Source organism: Crassostrea angulata, chromosome 8 (assembly GCF_025612915.1).
Source record: "Crassostrea angulata isolate pt1a10 chromosome 8, ASM2561291v2, whole genome shotgun sequence".
Lineage (NCBI taxonomy): Eukaryota > Metazoa > Mollusca > Bivalvia > Ostreida > Ostreidae > Magallana > Magallana angulata.
Genome location: NC_069118.1, coordinates 39305354 through 39323583, shown reverse-complemented (window position 1 = coordinate 39323583; position 18230 = coordinate 39305354). Strand labels below are relative to the sequence as shown.

Below are 18230 nucleotides of genomic sequence, written 5' to 3'. Positions count from 1 at the left end.
TCTGATATTTCGTGACGTTTCCGGTACAAAGGAGATATATCTGTCGGTTTATACATGGGGCTATCGGCATTCATCTCTAAGAGACCAGCTGAAGACATGGGGCAAAGACTGATTTTTCTATTTATTTTTCTTCTAAGCGAGTTCCAAGTCTTATTATGCTGCGATTGCTTTCCATCCCATATTCAAACGGATTTCTGTGCCTCAAGTTTTGGTAATGTATTGTATATTTTGTTGTGATTTTTTTTAGATTCTGTCTACAGAAAAATATTTTTTTTTTACTTAACCTTTTCTTAGTATTTTATACGTTAATCATTTTTAGCAATTTAATGCAAACACACACTTTAAGCCACAATACTAGAATGCAAGCTGAAAAATTGAATTAATGGCTGACGCAGTTTGTTGTTACAGTTTTGTCTTCTTTTTTTCTTTTAATGTAAAAAAAAAATTGAAAAGACAATATAAAACTGAATTTAGAGTCCCGGTTCCTCAAAGATAATGATAGAAATAATGCCAAGAATGTTAGGGTAATCAGCGTACCAATTCATCACCTTGAATGAATTTAATTCAATTTCTGATTAGTGTCCACCAAGCTGTTAAAAATCGCACGCAGGGGTTGTTTGGCAAGCATCAGCTGTTGTTATATTGCTAATAAACGTTGTTTTTACTATGTAGCAAATGATATTTTATGGCTCAGTTAATAAATTGAACCAATAGAATTGTTCCTGTCAAATGTAGAGATAATTAATCTGTGTAATTTACATTCTTAATCTAAACTTTATTAACGTTAAACATTATTAAATTACCTTGTGCATATCTTTTGCATTTAAGACCAAATAGTTCTCATTCAAAATAATTTAACAAATATTTCCTGATAATAATTAATTTGGCTCAAGCTTTGGTTGACGCACTCTATTACATCCGATTGTTCAGTTATTTTTATGTACTTAACCGGTGCACTCGTATAATCTAAGAATAATCTGTATCTTTATTTCGAAGATTGAATTTAATGCCCTACTTTGATAATAAAAAAAAACATGAATTTATTTGAATGTATCTTTCAACTGAATTATGAAGTGAAAATTGTTTTGTTTTAAAAATTATATAAATTTCTAGTGCAAGTATTGGGGTTTTTTCCCAACAAATTGTTTCAATACATCATGAATTTGTGTTTATTTGCAGTAATTAAAGCAAAAGTTCATCAACAGGAGGAGCTTCTAACCCCCGATGGATTTGATTCATGGCTGCGTTACAGAGTTAATATTTCTAATGTTTACAAGGTGAGTTCTATGTTGCATTAACAATATTTAAAACTGACCCATTTGAAAATTAAACTTCATAGTTCCCTTTGTCAATTTGATGGGTAACAATTGACTCGTCTGTAAATCAAATATAAAAATTGGTGAATGAATGTCATAAAAAAAAGATCTCACTTATCTCACCATTTGGGCTTCTAATTCTTGAAAAAGTTCAAAATATAGTTTGATTAAGTAACATAAAAATATAATATAAATTGGAATAATATACGCATAAAGAATTCTACAGATAAAATTGTAACTGTTTCATTATGAAATTAGGAAAGCCTTTGTTGCAAAAATGGATGTGTTAGATTTTAAATTATATGCACATTTAAAGAGGAAAAATGGTATATCTAATGCGTCGCACCATGCTACTCTAATTCTTGATTAACACCTAATCAGCATATTATCAATGACCAGCACACCTATATATAGATAAATCAAAAGTGAAATTATTTTAGAAAATTTCCCCAACTGGCTCTATGTTATTTAAGCAAAGTCAACGACCTCTCATTTTATTCCAAGTTTTGTAGTCTGATTTACCGTCTGTAAATAAGCAAATATTCAACATTATTTTATTTTCTTTAAACATATGATAAATTAGACATGCGTGTTTCGAACTTGCGCACATTATCGAGACATCACATGGATCTAAAAGTTTTAAATTTATTCAGAGTGGTGATTGTTTTTTTGTTTTAATTAACAAATGGAAAGAGTGGTTGACTTTATTAGTAAGTTTTTTGATGGAAGGAATTCTAAAATAAATAGACACTGGTTGGCACGTTCATTGCCAGACAGCGTACTGTTATAAAAATGTAGAGCTCTTGCGGCAGGCTTGACAACTCTCAAACACTTCTGAACAAGCATAAAGACAAGTTTATTATATGGTGTTATCTTTCAAATTTATGAATATTAATCACCCTATCAAATAGAAGGATTCAATTATAATTTTATTCATAGAAACGTCAGTTTCAGAATGAAATTGACATAATCAAATTTAAAATTTGAAGTTTTTAAATCTTTGAATTTGAAATTGTTTAATGCTCTAATTAAGATATATTCCTAAAATGGCTAGTGTCTATACAGCTACCTAAAATAATTAGCTGATTGTCGATAAGAAGCTACAATGCTTTTATTAATCAAAGTGTTGGAAAATTATCTTATCTAGAGTATTGTCAAGCGAACAAGGGATGGGGCTCTGTCTCTTTCAGTTAACAGAAAGGGGACAAAAAGGTTACCAATAGTTGACTAACTGGCATAGCTCTACCTTTCATGTACCTTTCTATTAACAAGCAGAGGTTCATCCTGGGAGTATTGACATGTTTAAAAGGAAAATAAAACTGCCAGAGAAGCGAATTTGAACACATTCAATCATTTTTTATCTGAAATTTTTGTTTCATTAAAAGCTATCAGGGTTTTGGATTTCTATGGCGATATATCATGAAGAAAATTGAGCAAGATATAGAAATGTTGAAGTCAAGAGATTACTTTCAAGTTAAAGGGTGGAAAGGCATGGCAATTTGTAATTTGTCTAATGACGTCATAACAAATGAGAGCGTGCAAAGCTGGCCATCTTAATGAAAAATAGTTAATTTTCATTTCGAAATCTGGATCTTGACGACATTTCGTAAAAAAATTCAAAGTAACCACGAAAGACTCTGCATAAATGTTTGGTTTTTTAAGATGTGCAACTTTTAAGCTGTTCAATTTAGCTGAAAATTGATATAAATGTATAATTGATCAATAATTGATTATAAATGTATCATAAACCATTTCAAAATTGTTTATGTAAGTGTCTGTCTGTAGTTTTAACTAAAGATCGTTACGTGATTGGGTTACGAAAAGTGACCCTAATTTTCCAAGTCACTTTACTATTTGCAAGTGGACAGACACATTGACACAAACATTGTCTCCTAGCAAATGTTGGATTGTACAATTTCAATGTAAATGCAATCTGTTATCAAATGTCCATTTGCCAAAAGATAGAAAGGATAGCGGTCGGCTGATAATTCTTGTTTTCACTGTATTTCAAGCATATAACAAGAGAGAGATAATTTTGCATATGCCAAGGCAGCAATGCGCACTCGTGGACAGGTGTCTAAAAGCGTTTGCCGTCCATATGGACATAACCTGAAATATTAATCTTTAAACATAATGCCCCGTTAAAAATCAAAACAATCCAAACGAACTCTTTTAATAAAGATAAATATTAATGGAAATGAATATGAGTTTGTGTATCATAGCATGAAATTAGTTTACCTTTTAAAATATGAATTTACTCAATAATTTTACGGTCCTATATTATCTTTTTAAAACTTCTTTCAAGATTTCGATCTCCGTTTAAAATAATTCATAAACATTAGAAAATTCTTCTTTAGTCAGTTCATGTTTTGGCATAGATGAATGTTGACACAACATCTGATAAGTTGGATGCATCAAATGAAAGAAGAATTAAAGTCTCTAAGCAAATAACTTAATCGTGACATACAAGTACTTATATTTGACATTGACGTAATTTTCCGCTATGTTTTAAGGTAATGTACGGTTTCCAACAGAAATAGGAATGTAAAACAAATAAGTAAAAACTTTTCACAAAAAGGGGAAAAAGAAACACACAAGCAAAAATTCCACCAAAAACAAATAATTAAACACAATACGCAAATAAAACAAATTTTATCAATAGTTCATACATGTACATATATTTAAACAGTAACGTTATATGGTTTTTACTAAACTATGGAGTTTGATTTGCTTTTTTGTTCGTGTTTCTTCATTACACTAAAGATTAAAAAGGCAACCATTATACTTTAAAAACAGCACTAACAAGGAGGTTATATACATTAATCACACCGGCCACCGTGTAACGGAAAAATAAAAAAAAAATCTTTTCCATAAAGAGTTATCCCTCTTATCACCTTTCGTTTCTTCACGCCTTAATGGATTCTGTGATTTGAATAAAATATCACACTTTAATTAACAATATTTATAAAGAGAAAAAATACACTTTACAAGAACCGTTTATAAATATGAGTTTTAACTATTTTTTCACATAATTATATAGTATTTTCATGGGGTTTCCCTTTTTTTTTTTGTTAACAAAAATGATTTAACGGGGTGGACAGTAATGTTTAAACAAACTCTAGCGAAAAAAAAACCCCTATTAGAAAATGGCATTCTTGGTAAATACTTCAGCCGCATGTGGAGAACCACGACGAAATATTGTATTATGATATTCAGATTGACCGTCAGACGCGAATAAAATACTCGAAATACGATAATTTTGCTTCTCATCACTATATATGATCCGTATTATTAAAATCTAGCTTTGATCATTTTTACAGATGTCTTAAAGCATGTCAAACTTATATTAAATTAAAATTGTACAACGAATTGGGAAAAAAAAATAATTAAGTACATTCACATGTTAAAACTCAAAATAAATTTTTGTTTAAATTTCCGTTTTAGAAAGTTGGTTTTTTTTTATTTCTTTTCATTAACAAGACAAAAAACTGCCTTAATACATGTATTAAAAATGTATTTACTTTTTATTTTATCTATGAGAATTATTGCTTTTATGAGACAATTGTTATTTATATAGGTCAATTATGATTTATTCACGGTACGCAACACATCGTAAAATAGAAAACAAAAAAACAAATTCATAATTTTTTATACATGTAATTGATATAGTATAACTAAATGTGAATTGACTATAATGTTTCATGTACATGTATATTAGGTATTAATGGATGTAATTTTGGTTATATATTTTCTAACTTACAATTATAATATAAATGACCCTTTTCTACATCAAGAGTAATTTATTTTAGACCCGCCAAGTACGACTCACACTCATCACAAACTGGGGGATTTATATCAACATATCAATAATACGTTTACACACAGAATAAAAAAATAAAATATTTACATGTACGGAGAATTCTCTCTTCTTATAAAATACAAAATTTGACCTTTGGTTCATTACAATAATAGGGGGTCATTAGCCATGCCACTGGATATTATAAAATAAAAAAAGCAAGATAATTTCGACCAGTATACTAATAGAATAAACACGTACCTGTGTACCAGCCATAGACATTGCCTGTACGTTATGATATATTAAGATAATCCTGTTAGTTCTAACCTCGTCTGTTCACGACAATCAAAACATATAAATAAGAGATCTTCGTAATTAAATATGAAACCGTTTAAGGTGCATAAAATTTGCGTGCATTATTGCGATAAAACAACTCGTTAACCTATTAATAAGACACATAAAAAATGACGGCGGCAATAGAGGGAGAAAACCTAGTTTTATTAATTTGGTTTTTTTAAAAGGCGTCGGAGGCCCAAGTACATGTCACCTTTTTCGGAAAATGGTTTAATTGATGGTAATTAAAAATGCAATTATAACTTCATTTACCTTTTTTAACAGGCAACGTTGCCTTCGTGGTTCAATTCTATGTTAGATGTCCAACGCAAGCTAAAATAAATGATGATATTAATTGTGTGAATAACAATGGGTTTCATAAAATATAAATTGATTAAAATAATCTAATGAAGTTCAATTGTATCAAAACTCTGGACGGTAATTTTTCATAAAACAGATGAAAAATCAAATACAAGTTTAAGAATTGCAAAAGGAATGTAAATTATTAAGAAATTACTTTCAGGGGATATATCATTGATAGAATTTTATATCAGGAAAGATATCTTAATAATTTAAATATTATACAGTTTTAAAACTTTTAAGCACAGAAAACTTGGATTTTTTTTCAAAAATGTAAATTTGTAACATGCATGTGACTGCTGAAAGTACGTGCAGAAATCCGTTCACCTATATGAAAGAGCATGAGTACATTCAGACAAAAGAACTTATTTTGATTTTGTTAAATTCCAATTGAAAATCATGGATATTTCATAATTGATTTTAATATTTTTTTGGTTAATGTGATAAAATTCCTTCTTTGTGCAGGGTCAAGAAATGTTCCTGCTTGGAAACAGAGTACTGATTAGTACTCCAGGCCCCGCCCATTCCTGTGGTCCCCAGGAACTGAAACTAGATCAGGACTATCTCATATCCGGTAAGAGTTCACATGGATCAAACAGCTTTAGCGTATACTATGCTTGTACATGAAAGACATTGAATACAGGCTACCCCTTAAAGATATTGAGTTTACAATTATTTTTAATTTTCTTTATCAAATAAACTATGATTTTAAAAAAGAGCTTGGCAGAACCTTTTGCTAAACAATGTTACAGTTCAAATAACTACGTTCTATAATTCTATGTGCAGGATACAAAGACGAAACAGCGTTGAGAGCGGCACCCTGTGCCGGAGTCAAGTTCTGGAAGCCTATTTATTCCTCGTTACTTCAGAATATAGATTGCGGATGCAAGGTTAGTGTTGTAATCTTCCTGAAAAACAAAATGTGTTAATGTTTTAGTATTTGTACATGTATATGATATTAATGGTTGATGTTGTACATTTTCCCTCAAATACATTAACCAAGATAAATCTTACACATAACTACTTTTGGAAATTACAGACATAACCCCGGGTTAAGGGTACTTGTAAGTGTCCATAAAATATTTGAACAGTTTTTTTTTAATTTCAAGGTGTTCACCCCCAGAACTTGGACTATTCCAATAGTAAATCCAGCCCCACCCAAGACAGATGAAACTTGCATCGCTCCAACTAGGGGGACGTGTAGCTTTAAATCAGGAGTTTGTAAAAAAGATCCCGATGGCGTCTGTCACTGGAACTTAGTTGAACCATGCTAGATATAGCCACGAACAAGCAACTATACACGTGGGGTTTCTTTTGAACATGTGTTTGCGAGTTGTAAATTTATGGGATAAAATTGGTAATTGTAAAAAACTTATTGTCTTATTTTATCACGTTGTATATATTGTAAGATAAGTTATCCGTATCATTATTTTTTGTCTCTATTTCAATGAAATATCTAGTGTATAAAACTCCTTTATTTCTTGTCTTTTCATTGTTCTTACAAGCGTATCATAACATGTTTGTTTCAAAGCATACAAATGTGCGTATACATGAAATTTTACTAGGTGCAAGGCTTGCATTGTTTATTATTAACAAAATTTGTTTTGTTCATTTATACTATACCGTTTTAAAACATTGATTGAGAAATAAGGAATCAATCTTTGAGTATTGTGAGGCCATAATTTTGGTTAGGGTGTGATCAAATCTAATGAAACCAAAAGGGCTTTATGACTACTATATCTAAATTATTTTCAGCAGTGGTTTGGTTAAAATAAGCTTAAGTACGCAAACCCCGCTTGGGTCTCAACAACACGTCATTTGAAATTATTTGACTGTATTCGATTAGTAGTGTTATCATAGACAAAGACCCTGGGATATTCAAATATCTACTGATAAACACGTAATTTATTTTTTATTAAATACACAGGTTATTTATTAAGTTGCACTCTCATGGCAAACGATTGAAGAATATATTGATTAAGTTGAAATTCTATTCGTTCCACGTGTGAGCAGTATTTTGTAGGGCAATTTTATCATATTGTTTTATATATTTAGCTAATTCATTCCAACCCACTGCAAATAAACAACAACAAAAAAACACAATGATATTATATGGATGCAGCAGTAATCTAGCGAAATAGGAACAAGTAAACGGTTATATTTTTTCACAAATCGATATAATGTCATATTAATTTAAATAACACCAATGTACAATACCACAACAGTTTTCCCAAGAATATTGAATCATTTTTGTAGGGCATTGTTTTTCTCCGTTCATTTTACTATTACTTAAAGTTGCTCATATGTTCATTTCTTGTTATGTGATCATTTGATATTATGATTTTACATTTTATTTTGTGTCTAAAGCTAAATGCATGTATTATGTATAACGTTTATGTACTATTTTGAATTATTATTTTACGATCCAAAAACTGGTGATTTGTATTGTTATGCTGATGAAATAATTATTCGATTATATGTTATTTAATCTTTTATCGGCCTTTGTTACTATATTGTTTTTAAATTAGAAAACACAGGTAAACATGGAATACTAGTATAATTATTAAGTTTTGTAACGACTGTCTTTGAAATATCGTCAGGTGAAATGTTTAGACAGATCTTATATATATATATATATATATATATATATATATACACTGTATATATATATATATATATATATGACTTAATTCTTAACGCTCTATTTATATTCGTCGAGAATACTTAATTATATTTGTCAGGGCGTTTATGAATCAAAGTACTGAAGAACTGACGGGAGTTGATTTTAAATTGTCGATGTATATTTATTTTAAAATCAATGATACGTATGTTATTTTGCATGACAAGACTTAGTACATGTATTTTCTAATTTGAATGAATTACACAAATTTGTATATTATGAATTTTTGGACTTTTTCGCCAAGAATGTCGAGAAACCCCCATATGAATCATGTTAAATAATATTAAAAGATAAAATTTATTCAATCAAACTATGTATCAGTGATAGAAATATTTGTCGAAAATTGTATGGATCCAAGCAATATTGAACTCTAGTCTCGTTCAACCAAACGCTCGGCTGACACCGTAAATCTCCGACAAGGAGACAGCCGAGCGTCGAATTGAACGAGACTATATTGAACTCTGGCGTAGGAATACATACGACTACAAAAAATATTTAAATTGTTCGCACCATTTTAAATCTGACTATTTTCAATGTATTTAGAAATACATAGAATTAGCATACATTACATCGAATTTATCAATTATTCTCAAGAACTAAGTCTTGTCAGCAGCGATGATTTGTGCTGAGGTCCAAACACTGTTTCACTTTCGGTTTGTCTGTGTAACTGCATAGGAGAGTTGATTAAAATCAACTCCCAAAAAGCACCTTCGAGAAGAGGATCCTAATTAATTTTAAATTCGGGGCGGATTTAAATTGTCATTATAGTATCTGTAACAGAATAGCTATTTATTTATCTGTTAATTATCGATTATATACTATGTGCCATAAGCTGTCCTTCAATTTATAACGATCGCAACCTTTCCATTAAAAATTGTTGCGAAATTAAAGTAAAGTGATATGATTATGACAGCGAGACGCAGATGTTACTTGTGAATTTATTACTGCATGGGTTCAAAGAAAGAAAGAAAGAAAGAAAGAAAGAAAGAAAGGCACATGCGCAATTTTAGAATTTTTTTCAAAAGGGGGGGGGGGTCCGATTGATATTCGAGTTTTCCGTGGAAGTCATGAGAAAAGGGCACTTAAGGTCAAAATTTCACAAACTCAGTTTTTTGTCAATTCCGATTGGTCAACTCTTTCTGAATACAATTATACAAAGATATTCTAGATCTTTTTTGTTTTAAGCATTTTATGATAATTTTAGTAAGAGATGTTAAAACGGCTTTGACGTAGCTCGTCGAAAACGTCACGACGTCACCAACGTCCAATTTTGATTTGCATTTTTTTTTCTTTTATACTTCCTTTTATCGTGTTTAGTTGTTTGAAGTAGAATTAATTAATAATTTTCTACAATTCTAGATTTCTTACAGTTTTAAAATAAGAGAACAAAACATTTTGAATATCCAGATGTAATTAAAGTTATGCAGCTAATCCAGATACACTTCCGATGAATCCACGTGCAACCCCCCTCCCAACATAAGAAAAGTAGATGAAGGATATTTAAAGGAAAAAAATATCAAACTTCTCCCCAACCTTTAAATACATCAAAATTATTTAAGCTGGCGAGAAGCAAATAAGCAAACATGTAAAAAACATATATAAAGATGTCAAACTCGATGCCTATGTGTCCACAATTTTGGGGGCATAGTCAAATTATATACACGTGTTTATTTTCGAAAATAGAAATATTTATTCTTTTTGATAAACCTTTTGCACAGAAATTTTATCGCACATTTACTTATATTGCTTTTTAAGTACTAGTATCTTAATAGTTCTGAAGCAAGTTTAAAATCAATAGCTGTTTTTGAACCTCGGAAGTTATGGTGTTAAATTATTTTCGTGATTTCTCTTCTCTTTTATACCTTATCAACACATAACTCTTATAAAATTACCGGTGGGAAAAAAATCGGCTTTGACTGTCTCACTGAAAATTTACAACTACAAACATGCAGACAGTTGATTTGAGAGAATTTTTTTTAACAAAAATGGCATCTTAGTTTTATAGATTTAAACTTATATCCACAAAGTATGAATCCCTCTATCTCTTACGAAAATTGATTGTAATTCACAGCTGTATAGAAACAGACAGGACTGAAATCTACTCGCTCCAGTTCTAACCATACAGTTTATCGATCGGTCAAAATCTTCAGCAACCGAAGAAAAATCACGGTTTGCACGAATTAATCATGAAAATGCCAAACTCAAATTCCCGTATAAGACGCTTTGGCTACAGCATTCATCTAACATACTGGTGTACATTAACAATAATCTAGTGACTTTTACGTACTTTTTACGATCAATTCAATTCATTAATTTATCAAAGGAAAGATATAAATATCAACAATTAAATGCTTTCTTTGGTGATGCCAGCGGGCTATAAAGATAACCACATTACAGAACGCGGGTTACGTTAATTTTTTCGGTAAAGATCACCACCTTTTGTTTATGTTTATTGTTTAAATATACATGTACTCGTATACACCCAATTAAGTGTTTCAAATAGGAGACCAATAAAATACAAAAGCCACCCCACTTGGTGAATCTACACTTCTATTTAATCGCTTTGTAAGTTCAGGCGTACCGTTGTATTTTTGTATTGCGATTTTTATAATAAACCACATATTGTAATCGTTGAAATAATTAATTATATACAAGCATTATTCACTTTTTTTTAAATGCAAGATTGCAAGTAAATTTCAGTAAGATTTCTGCGTTAATTATGTCCATTCTTTAGCACTAATTGGTAGTACAGTGCCGATAGATGTAGCTTATACTTAGTGAGAAGTAACATTTTTACGTGTTCACTAAATTTAATTTTCTTATTATCGATGTTACACGATGAAAGAAATCTCTCGCTCTCTCTCTCTTTCTCTCTCTCTCTCTCTCTCTCATTGAATTTAACGGCCAAATGATTATCAATTTCAACAAAAAAAATGAAAAATTAAATGATAGACTATATAGAGTGCATAAAGTTGCATATAGTATTCTGAAGTTTTAAGAAAAATCGCGATTCTCGGATTTTTTTTATTGCTGTACATTGTAACAAACACACATAAACATTGACTTCAGTATCGTCGAAATTTGTTACCTATATGATTTAAAAAAGAAAAGATGAGAAACCATCATCTACGAAGATAAATTGTACAACCATGCATGTTATTAATTGTAAATATCGCACATGTAGTGTTTATATTTATCGATAAACATGAATTGATTTATAAAACGGCAATTATATCAACTTCATATTAAAAGCATAGTAGTAAAATGACTGCATTTACAAATCTGTTTAGTTTAAGGAATTTTGAATCATGTATGTAACTGAATTGAGATGAATATAATTATATATAATGCAATAAATCCATGAAAATGAGGTGAGTTTTCAGGCATGTTATGACTTTTTTTTTGTTACGTAAAATAGCTCAAAAAAGTACACAAAACATGCATGTGGATTAGGGTTATTAAATTGCACAAGAAAACAAAATATGTTGCGCTCAAATAATAAACAAGTTTTTCATTCGTACAAGTATATCCTTTTATTTTGTTTCATTAAAGGCCTTTTACATGAAAATGTCACTAAGAATCAGATTTTTCCATGAAATCAAATGCAATATATCAGAGTAGATTTTTACGCTATTAAAATATCTCTCAGACTCTTCGAATCCGTTAGTTAAACGCGGTTTAATTCGTTAAATAAATTCAAAACTTGATCGCAAATTCTTTAGTAATAGAATATGCGAGAATTTATTTTGTATGTTGGCACTAGCACTATAATTGAGCCATAGCCGCTTCTCTCGTGTTCCTTCCGACTAATTTTAAAAGGGTAGAATCGTCTCCAGTGAGGTGAACTTCCAAACATATGATTTGAAATATATGACTTGTTTTGTTTCATAGTAATTACTGCACAGAAAACTGTAAGATTTGAAAAATACTGCTCTGCCTCGATTCGGTATGTCTCAGACTTCGACCTCTCTTATCAACAACGAGTGTGCAGTGTAGGTTTTTTTTTTACTTTAATAAATCATACATGTATTGCTCATGCAAACTAAAGCCTCGCAATTTTACTCAAAATACTTTATATTCCACGGCCAGTCTCGCAATAAGTAAGCGTATGCGAGACGGGCCTTTGGTTTCTAACGCTGATTCATAAAAAAGTGATTTCATAAATTAGAGCAGATTTTCATCACACACCAGAATGGAAAATGTGGTGTTTAAGGTTCATAGCGGATGAAAAAGCAGCACCTTTATGATATCTCAGCATCAACTTGTGTGCAATATTACGCGTTCGAAATGTGTAGATATTGACGTCACATGTGTATATTTCATTCATTAAATGTTTATTTCTTTAATCAACATGTACATGTAATATTTGACGGGAAAATATTACTCGTGGTATTAAAACAAGGCCAGACTCTAGTTATTCCAAAAACACAACACAGAGGCAGAAAAAAAAAACAGAAACAGAAAGTAAAAAAAAGCGTTTACAATGCCACTACTTTGACGTCGTTTTCTGAGCATTGTGGCGTCAAAAGACAACGGCCCTTTTCTCATGACGGCAGTCATATTTTTGGTAATTTCACTATGAAAATTTAAAAATTTTGAATTTTCCGGGGGCGGTTTGGTCTCCGACACCCCTAGAGGCTGTGTAAATAGATAGATAGATAGATAGATAGATAGATAGATAGATAGATAGATAGATAACACGTTCTTCATTCGTATGTACATTTATATGGATGAAATAACCGCATCTTCAACAAGTTTTCATCAAACTTGCATCAACAAGAAATCAGTATCATAATATTTCATGATTCAAATATCAGTACAATGAGTGTGACGTCACACGAAATTGACAATGGCCGCTGTTTAAGATCGAGATGTGGCCATGGAGAAATATGGATTTAAAATGATTTTGAGGGATAATTTACGGGAAATAAATGCGAGGAATTGATAAAATAACACCACAGAGTTGATCATTGGTGTTTAATGTCGGCTGGGTAGCAAAATAAAGAAAATCTAAAAAAAACTCTTTGCCATCCTGTCAATTCGCTCGCTACGCTCGCGAAGCTCACTGGTAGAATTTTGCCTGTTTCTCATATATTTGCAACAAATTGATAAAATCGCCAACTCCTGTGGTGCAATGTAGTTATATTTACATGTTGTTTTTGATAAGTCTAGCCCCCCCCCCCCCCCATCTCATTTTATCTCATCGACTCCACTGAGATATTTGTACGAAAATTAGCCTCAAACTCTTACCCCTCCTTGGAAATTTTTGCTGATCCGTGAATTCATTCTATGTGCATTGTAGTTCTATATTAATTTTTATTTTTTTAAACCTGCATAACCTATACACTAAACAAATGCATATCCATGCATAACGCTTGGTTGTTTAAACATACAACCAGGAAGTAAATTACACAAGATTCCAATCTCATGATCAGGGCGTCATCCATCCGATTATGACTGAAATAACTTAAAGGTCACATTGATACACACGGTAAGTTAGAATAAGTGTACATGTATGGATAAGTAATGGTGTAAACACGTTGACATATATACATATATATTGGATAAAGCTCAAGATTATTAAGTCGATCAACAATGTTGTGTATAGATTCTTATTACTGAACCGAAAGTAGTAGCTATTTTCAAACATAGGGGCATGAATTTTATCGAGCTCCCATTGTCTCGTAAATGCAACCAGTTTTGGGGTGTTTTTTGTTTTTGTTTGTTTTAGTTTTTTGGTTTTTTTTTGGGGGGGTGGGTTGTTTCTTTTTTTTTTTTTGGGGGGGGGTTACAAAAACTATATTAATACGTTAACCAATTGTTGTACATGCACGGATCCAGAAAATAATTCCAAGGGGGGGGGGGGTCCTAATTGAAAGTCGAAGGAGGGCTACACTAATCATCAGAAATCTTGACAAGCAAAAAAAAGCCCAATTCCAAAAATCATGATATTCCTAATCCTAAAGGGGGGGGGGGGTAGTATACCATTAACTCCAAAAAAAAATTCATACCTATAAAAACCATAAAATTCCCTAAATCACGAAATAATCCGTAGTAAACATACAGCTAAAAAAAATGACATGGAGCTAAAAAAAAAAATAATGACATGGGTCAGAAACAAGCCTCCCAACCGGAAAACACAATTCCATGAAGGAGTCCATCTCCTGGAAAATATTCTGGATCCAAGTATGATTATGTACATTGCTTAATGAAAAATATCAAGTTTCAGTTAAGCACCAGATATGTCTAGCCAAAATGGAAAAGATACTAATGATAAGGAATGAACAAGTTCTTGGTAGATGTCAAAATGTGCATATACTGTTCTGAGATTAAACATTTGCTTGCATATCGTTTGTGTGTATGAGTGTGGGGGGAGGGGGAGGGGCAGGTAGAAATGATTGTCTTCTGAATGTTTCTTGAAAGCAAAATAAATACATGTTGTGTGCAGCTTCCTTTCAGTTAATTGCACTTTTCTGATTTCAGATGGCACTATCTGAGTCCCAAATACCACCCGACGCCCAGCATTATTTGGTGTGTGGAACTGAAGACTGTGAGAAGAACTGCCAGTTTTACTGCAATGAATGTCACCACCCAATGTGTGAACAATGCAGAGATGAACATCAGAAGAGTCCAGAAACCAAGGACCACGAAGTAGTACCTTATAAGCAACGCAAACGTCAGCTTCCTATGCAGAAATGCAAGATCCACCCCACAAAAGACATAAATCTTCTCTGTGAGGAATGCAAGATTCCTCTTTGCTCAAAATGCGGAACCACAACAAAACACCGCGGCCATCTGTTTACCGACCTAGAAATGGTCTTCACTGAAAAATGTTCATCTTGTCATGCAGAAATTACTAAAATTCGAAGCTATTTTGAGCCTACTTCTCAAGATCTGAAAAGGGAAATTAGGAGAGATGTAACAGAAATAAAGAAGATAACAGAAGGCTTAAGAACATCCATGAAGGCTCAAACTGAGGCTGTGAAAAAGATGGTAGACACAGTCACATCTGAAAAGATAAAACAAGTCAACAAAATAGAACAGTCATTATTAAAAACATTAAACGGTCAAAACCAAGAAATAGATGAGTACATCAACTATCTCAATGATTTAATCAAAACATATTATGGTTACCTATCTCCTTCAAACATAGAACAATTAACATTTGCCCTCAAATCTGAAAATTTGATCATAAGACCCATACCAGAGACATCCAAACCTGTATATCCCGTATTTACTGCTGGTCAATACAGCGAGAAAGATGTCGAAAAACTACTGGGTAAAATAACTGTTCCAAACTATAAACCAGAGAAAAGAAAAATAAAACCCATGGAGACTGCCTCTACACAGCTGAAACCTACAGGGAAACAGAGAAAACACAACAGAGAGAAATCTAACGTGAAAAAAACACTGTCTCGGTCTTCCTCTGTCACCATGGTCAGGGAGTTCACAGTACCAGGTGTTAGTGATGTATATCATATATCACTGGGTAAATCAGGCAGAATCTGGGTCAGTGATTATAACCTTTTCCAAACAGATCTACAAGGGAATAAGCTACAGACTATACAAACCAGTGGTAATTTGGACGGCTACCACACAGTCACACAGGACGGGGATCTGATCTATACAGACAAAGACAACAAAGTCATCAATAGGATAACACCGGATAATACAATCACTGAATTCATTGAAACGGAAGACTGGAGACCATGGAGTATACACTCCTCTCACATCAACGGGGACATACTGGTGGGGATGAGAAAGGATGAAGAGGCTAAAGTCACCAGGTACAACAAGACAGGGACAGAAATACAGAACATAAAGAGAGACAACAAAGGACATGAACTGTATAGTTACCCACACTACATCACAGAAAACATCAATGGTGATATCTGTGTATCAGACTATGACAAACATGCTGTAGTGGTGGTGGATAAATCAGGACAACACAGGTTCTCCTACTCAGGTTGGGAGTCAGTGTTTACTCCTTTTGGAATATGTACTGATGTACTCGGTCACATCCTAGTGTGTGATGATTACACTGACACAGTTTATCTCCTGGATCAGGACGGTCAATTGTTATCTTTTCTACTTACCTCAGAGCAATGGTTAGGGATGTTTTGTAGTGTGTGTGTAGACGATGAGAACAATCTCTGGGTGGGACAATGGGGTAACAAAGTATCAGTATACAAGTATCTACAGTGAACATTGCATATCCATACAATAATTACATGTATGTACTGTGTGTATGTTGTAAGACAATGTAACAACACAGTGATAGTGTACAGTGACCAGTATCTACAGTGTACGTTGGAGTACACATCATTCATATTAACCTGTGTATGTTAATTTGTAAATATATCTAGAATAATTTCATTGATGAAGAGTTAACTATTATATAAACAGGTATTAACACTCCTCTTTTTTCATTAGTAGTATATGGTATTGTTATTTTAATTGGTGCAATAGGTTTATAAAATATATTAACTTTTTAAAACTTACCTACACATAAAAAATTATATTTGTTTAGTATACATTTGTTACATTCAGAATTTTAAAATATAAATCCACCAAATATTTAAATCGTGTGTCAATAAATACGCCCTTCCTTTTGCTGTTAAGAATTTAAATTCTTGATAATTATGATTACCCAATTTTTTTTATATATATATCTGATATTCTTTAGATAATGTCTGTTTGACAACCCTTTTGGTGTAAATTTTAAAGGAAATTGTTAGAAATTAAGAGTTGTACTGGGATAATTTTCGTTTTCTTTCATTTCTTAAAATTTTTCAAACTCGATACAACCATTTTTAAGGAACTCAATACACTTATTTATACAGAAACTAGATGTGTCATTACGCCATGAATGCCCCTATAGGTGACCAAAATTTCAAATACCTTTAGTATAACATTTGTTTGATTGAAGAATAAGTCCTGCGAATTACTCTTTTTTAAGTTCAAGAGGCATACCACTGTCAAAACCATCGGACTGGAACTAAGTTCAAACTTGACCTGTATTTTCTAATTAATTAACCTTATATGAAATATAAACTTGAAATATGCATCATGCACTTCAAAATTGAAAGAGCGGAAAGTACGAATTTCCCATTTTTTTCCTAAGTCCAATTGGCATAAGTCTGTCAAAAATCATCGGACCAAACCTATATTCAAACTTGATCTGAATTTTCTTGTGAATAATCTGCATATGAAAGTTCTGCTATATATGCATCCCTTCAAACGTTAGAGGGCGAAAACTGAGAATTTTGCATTTATTTTTAAAGTTCAGGAGGCACATCTTTGTCAAATATCATCGGGCTGCTCCGCCTATATATTTATCAAGTTCCCATTAAACTTTTTTCAAAGTCCAAGAGGCATAACTCTTTGAAAATACAAATGTATCATCGGACCGGAACCAAATTCGACCTTAGCCTGTATATTCATCTGATACATTCATTAATCAAATTTAAGTTGAATATGTACAACGATTGCTGAGATTATGATCGGAAAATAATGATGACGGAATGACAGAAGGACGGAAGGATGGAAGGACGGAACGGTATATTACTATATGCTCCTGCCATTTAACGGCAGGGTCATAGAAAGGGAGCTATCATCGTGATTTTTCTTTTTACAAAGTTAAAACGGATATAACCCACTCTATCATTTTAAGGATAAAATCGGTAATCTTTTCACAATAAACAGAGAAAATGAATTTGTTACTCGGGGTATGAACCCGGGACGC

At 32.0% G+C, this 18230-nt stretch overlaps 2 protein-coding genes across 2 annotated transcripts; both read left to right on the top strand.

Annotated features, from left to right (window-relative positions):
- On the top strand, positions 1–7666 carry LOC128159869 (metalloproteinase inhibitor 4-like). Its single transcript, XM_052823083.1, has 5 exons — positions 1–211; positions 1180–1277; positions 6271–6379; positions 6592–6695; positions 6915–7666. The coding sequence occupies exons 1-5, from the start codon at positions 55–57 to the stop codon at positions 7077–7079; spliced, it is 633 nt and encodes a 210-aa protein (XP_052679043.1). The 5' UTR covers positions 1–54; the 3' UTR covers positions 7080–7666.
- A 5575-nt stretch (positions 7667–13241) lies between these two features.
- On the top strand, positions 13242–16922 carry LOC128159861 (uncharacterized). The gene is made up of 2 exons (XM_052823079.1): positions 13242–13976; positions 14969–16922. The coding sequence occupies exon 2, from the start codon at positions 14969–14971 to the stop codon at positions 16688–16690; it is 1722 nt and encodes a 573-aa protein (XP_052679039.1). The 5' UTR covers positions 13242–13976; the 3' UTR covers positions 16691–16922.
- The last annotated feature ends 1308 nt before the right edge of the window (positions 16923–18230 follow it).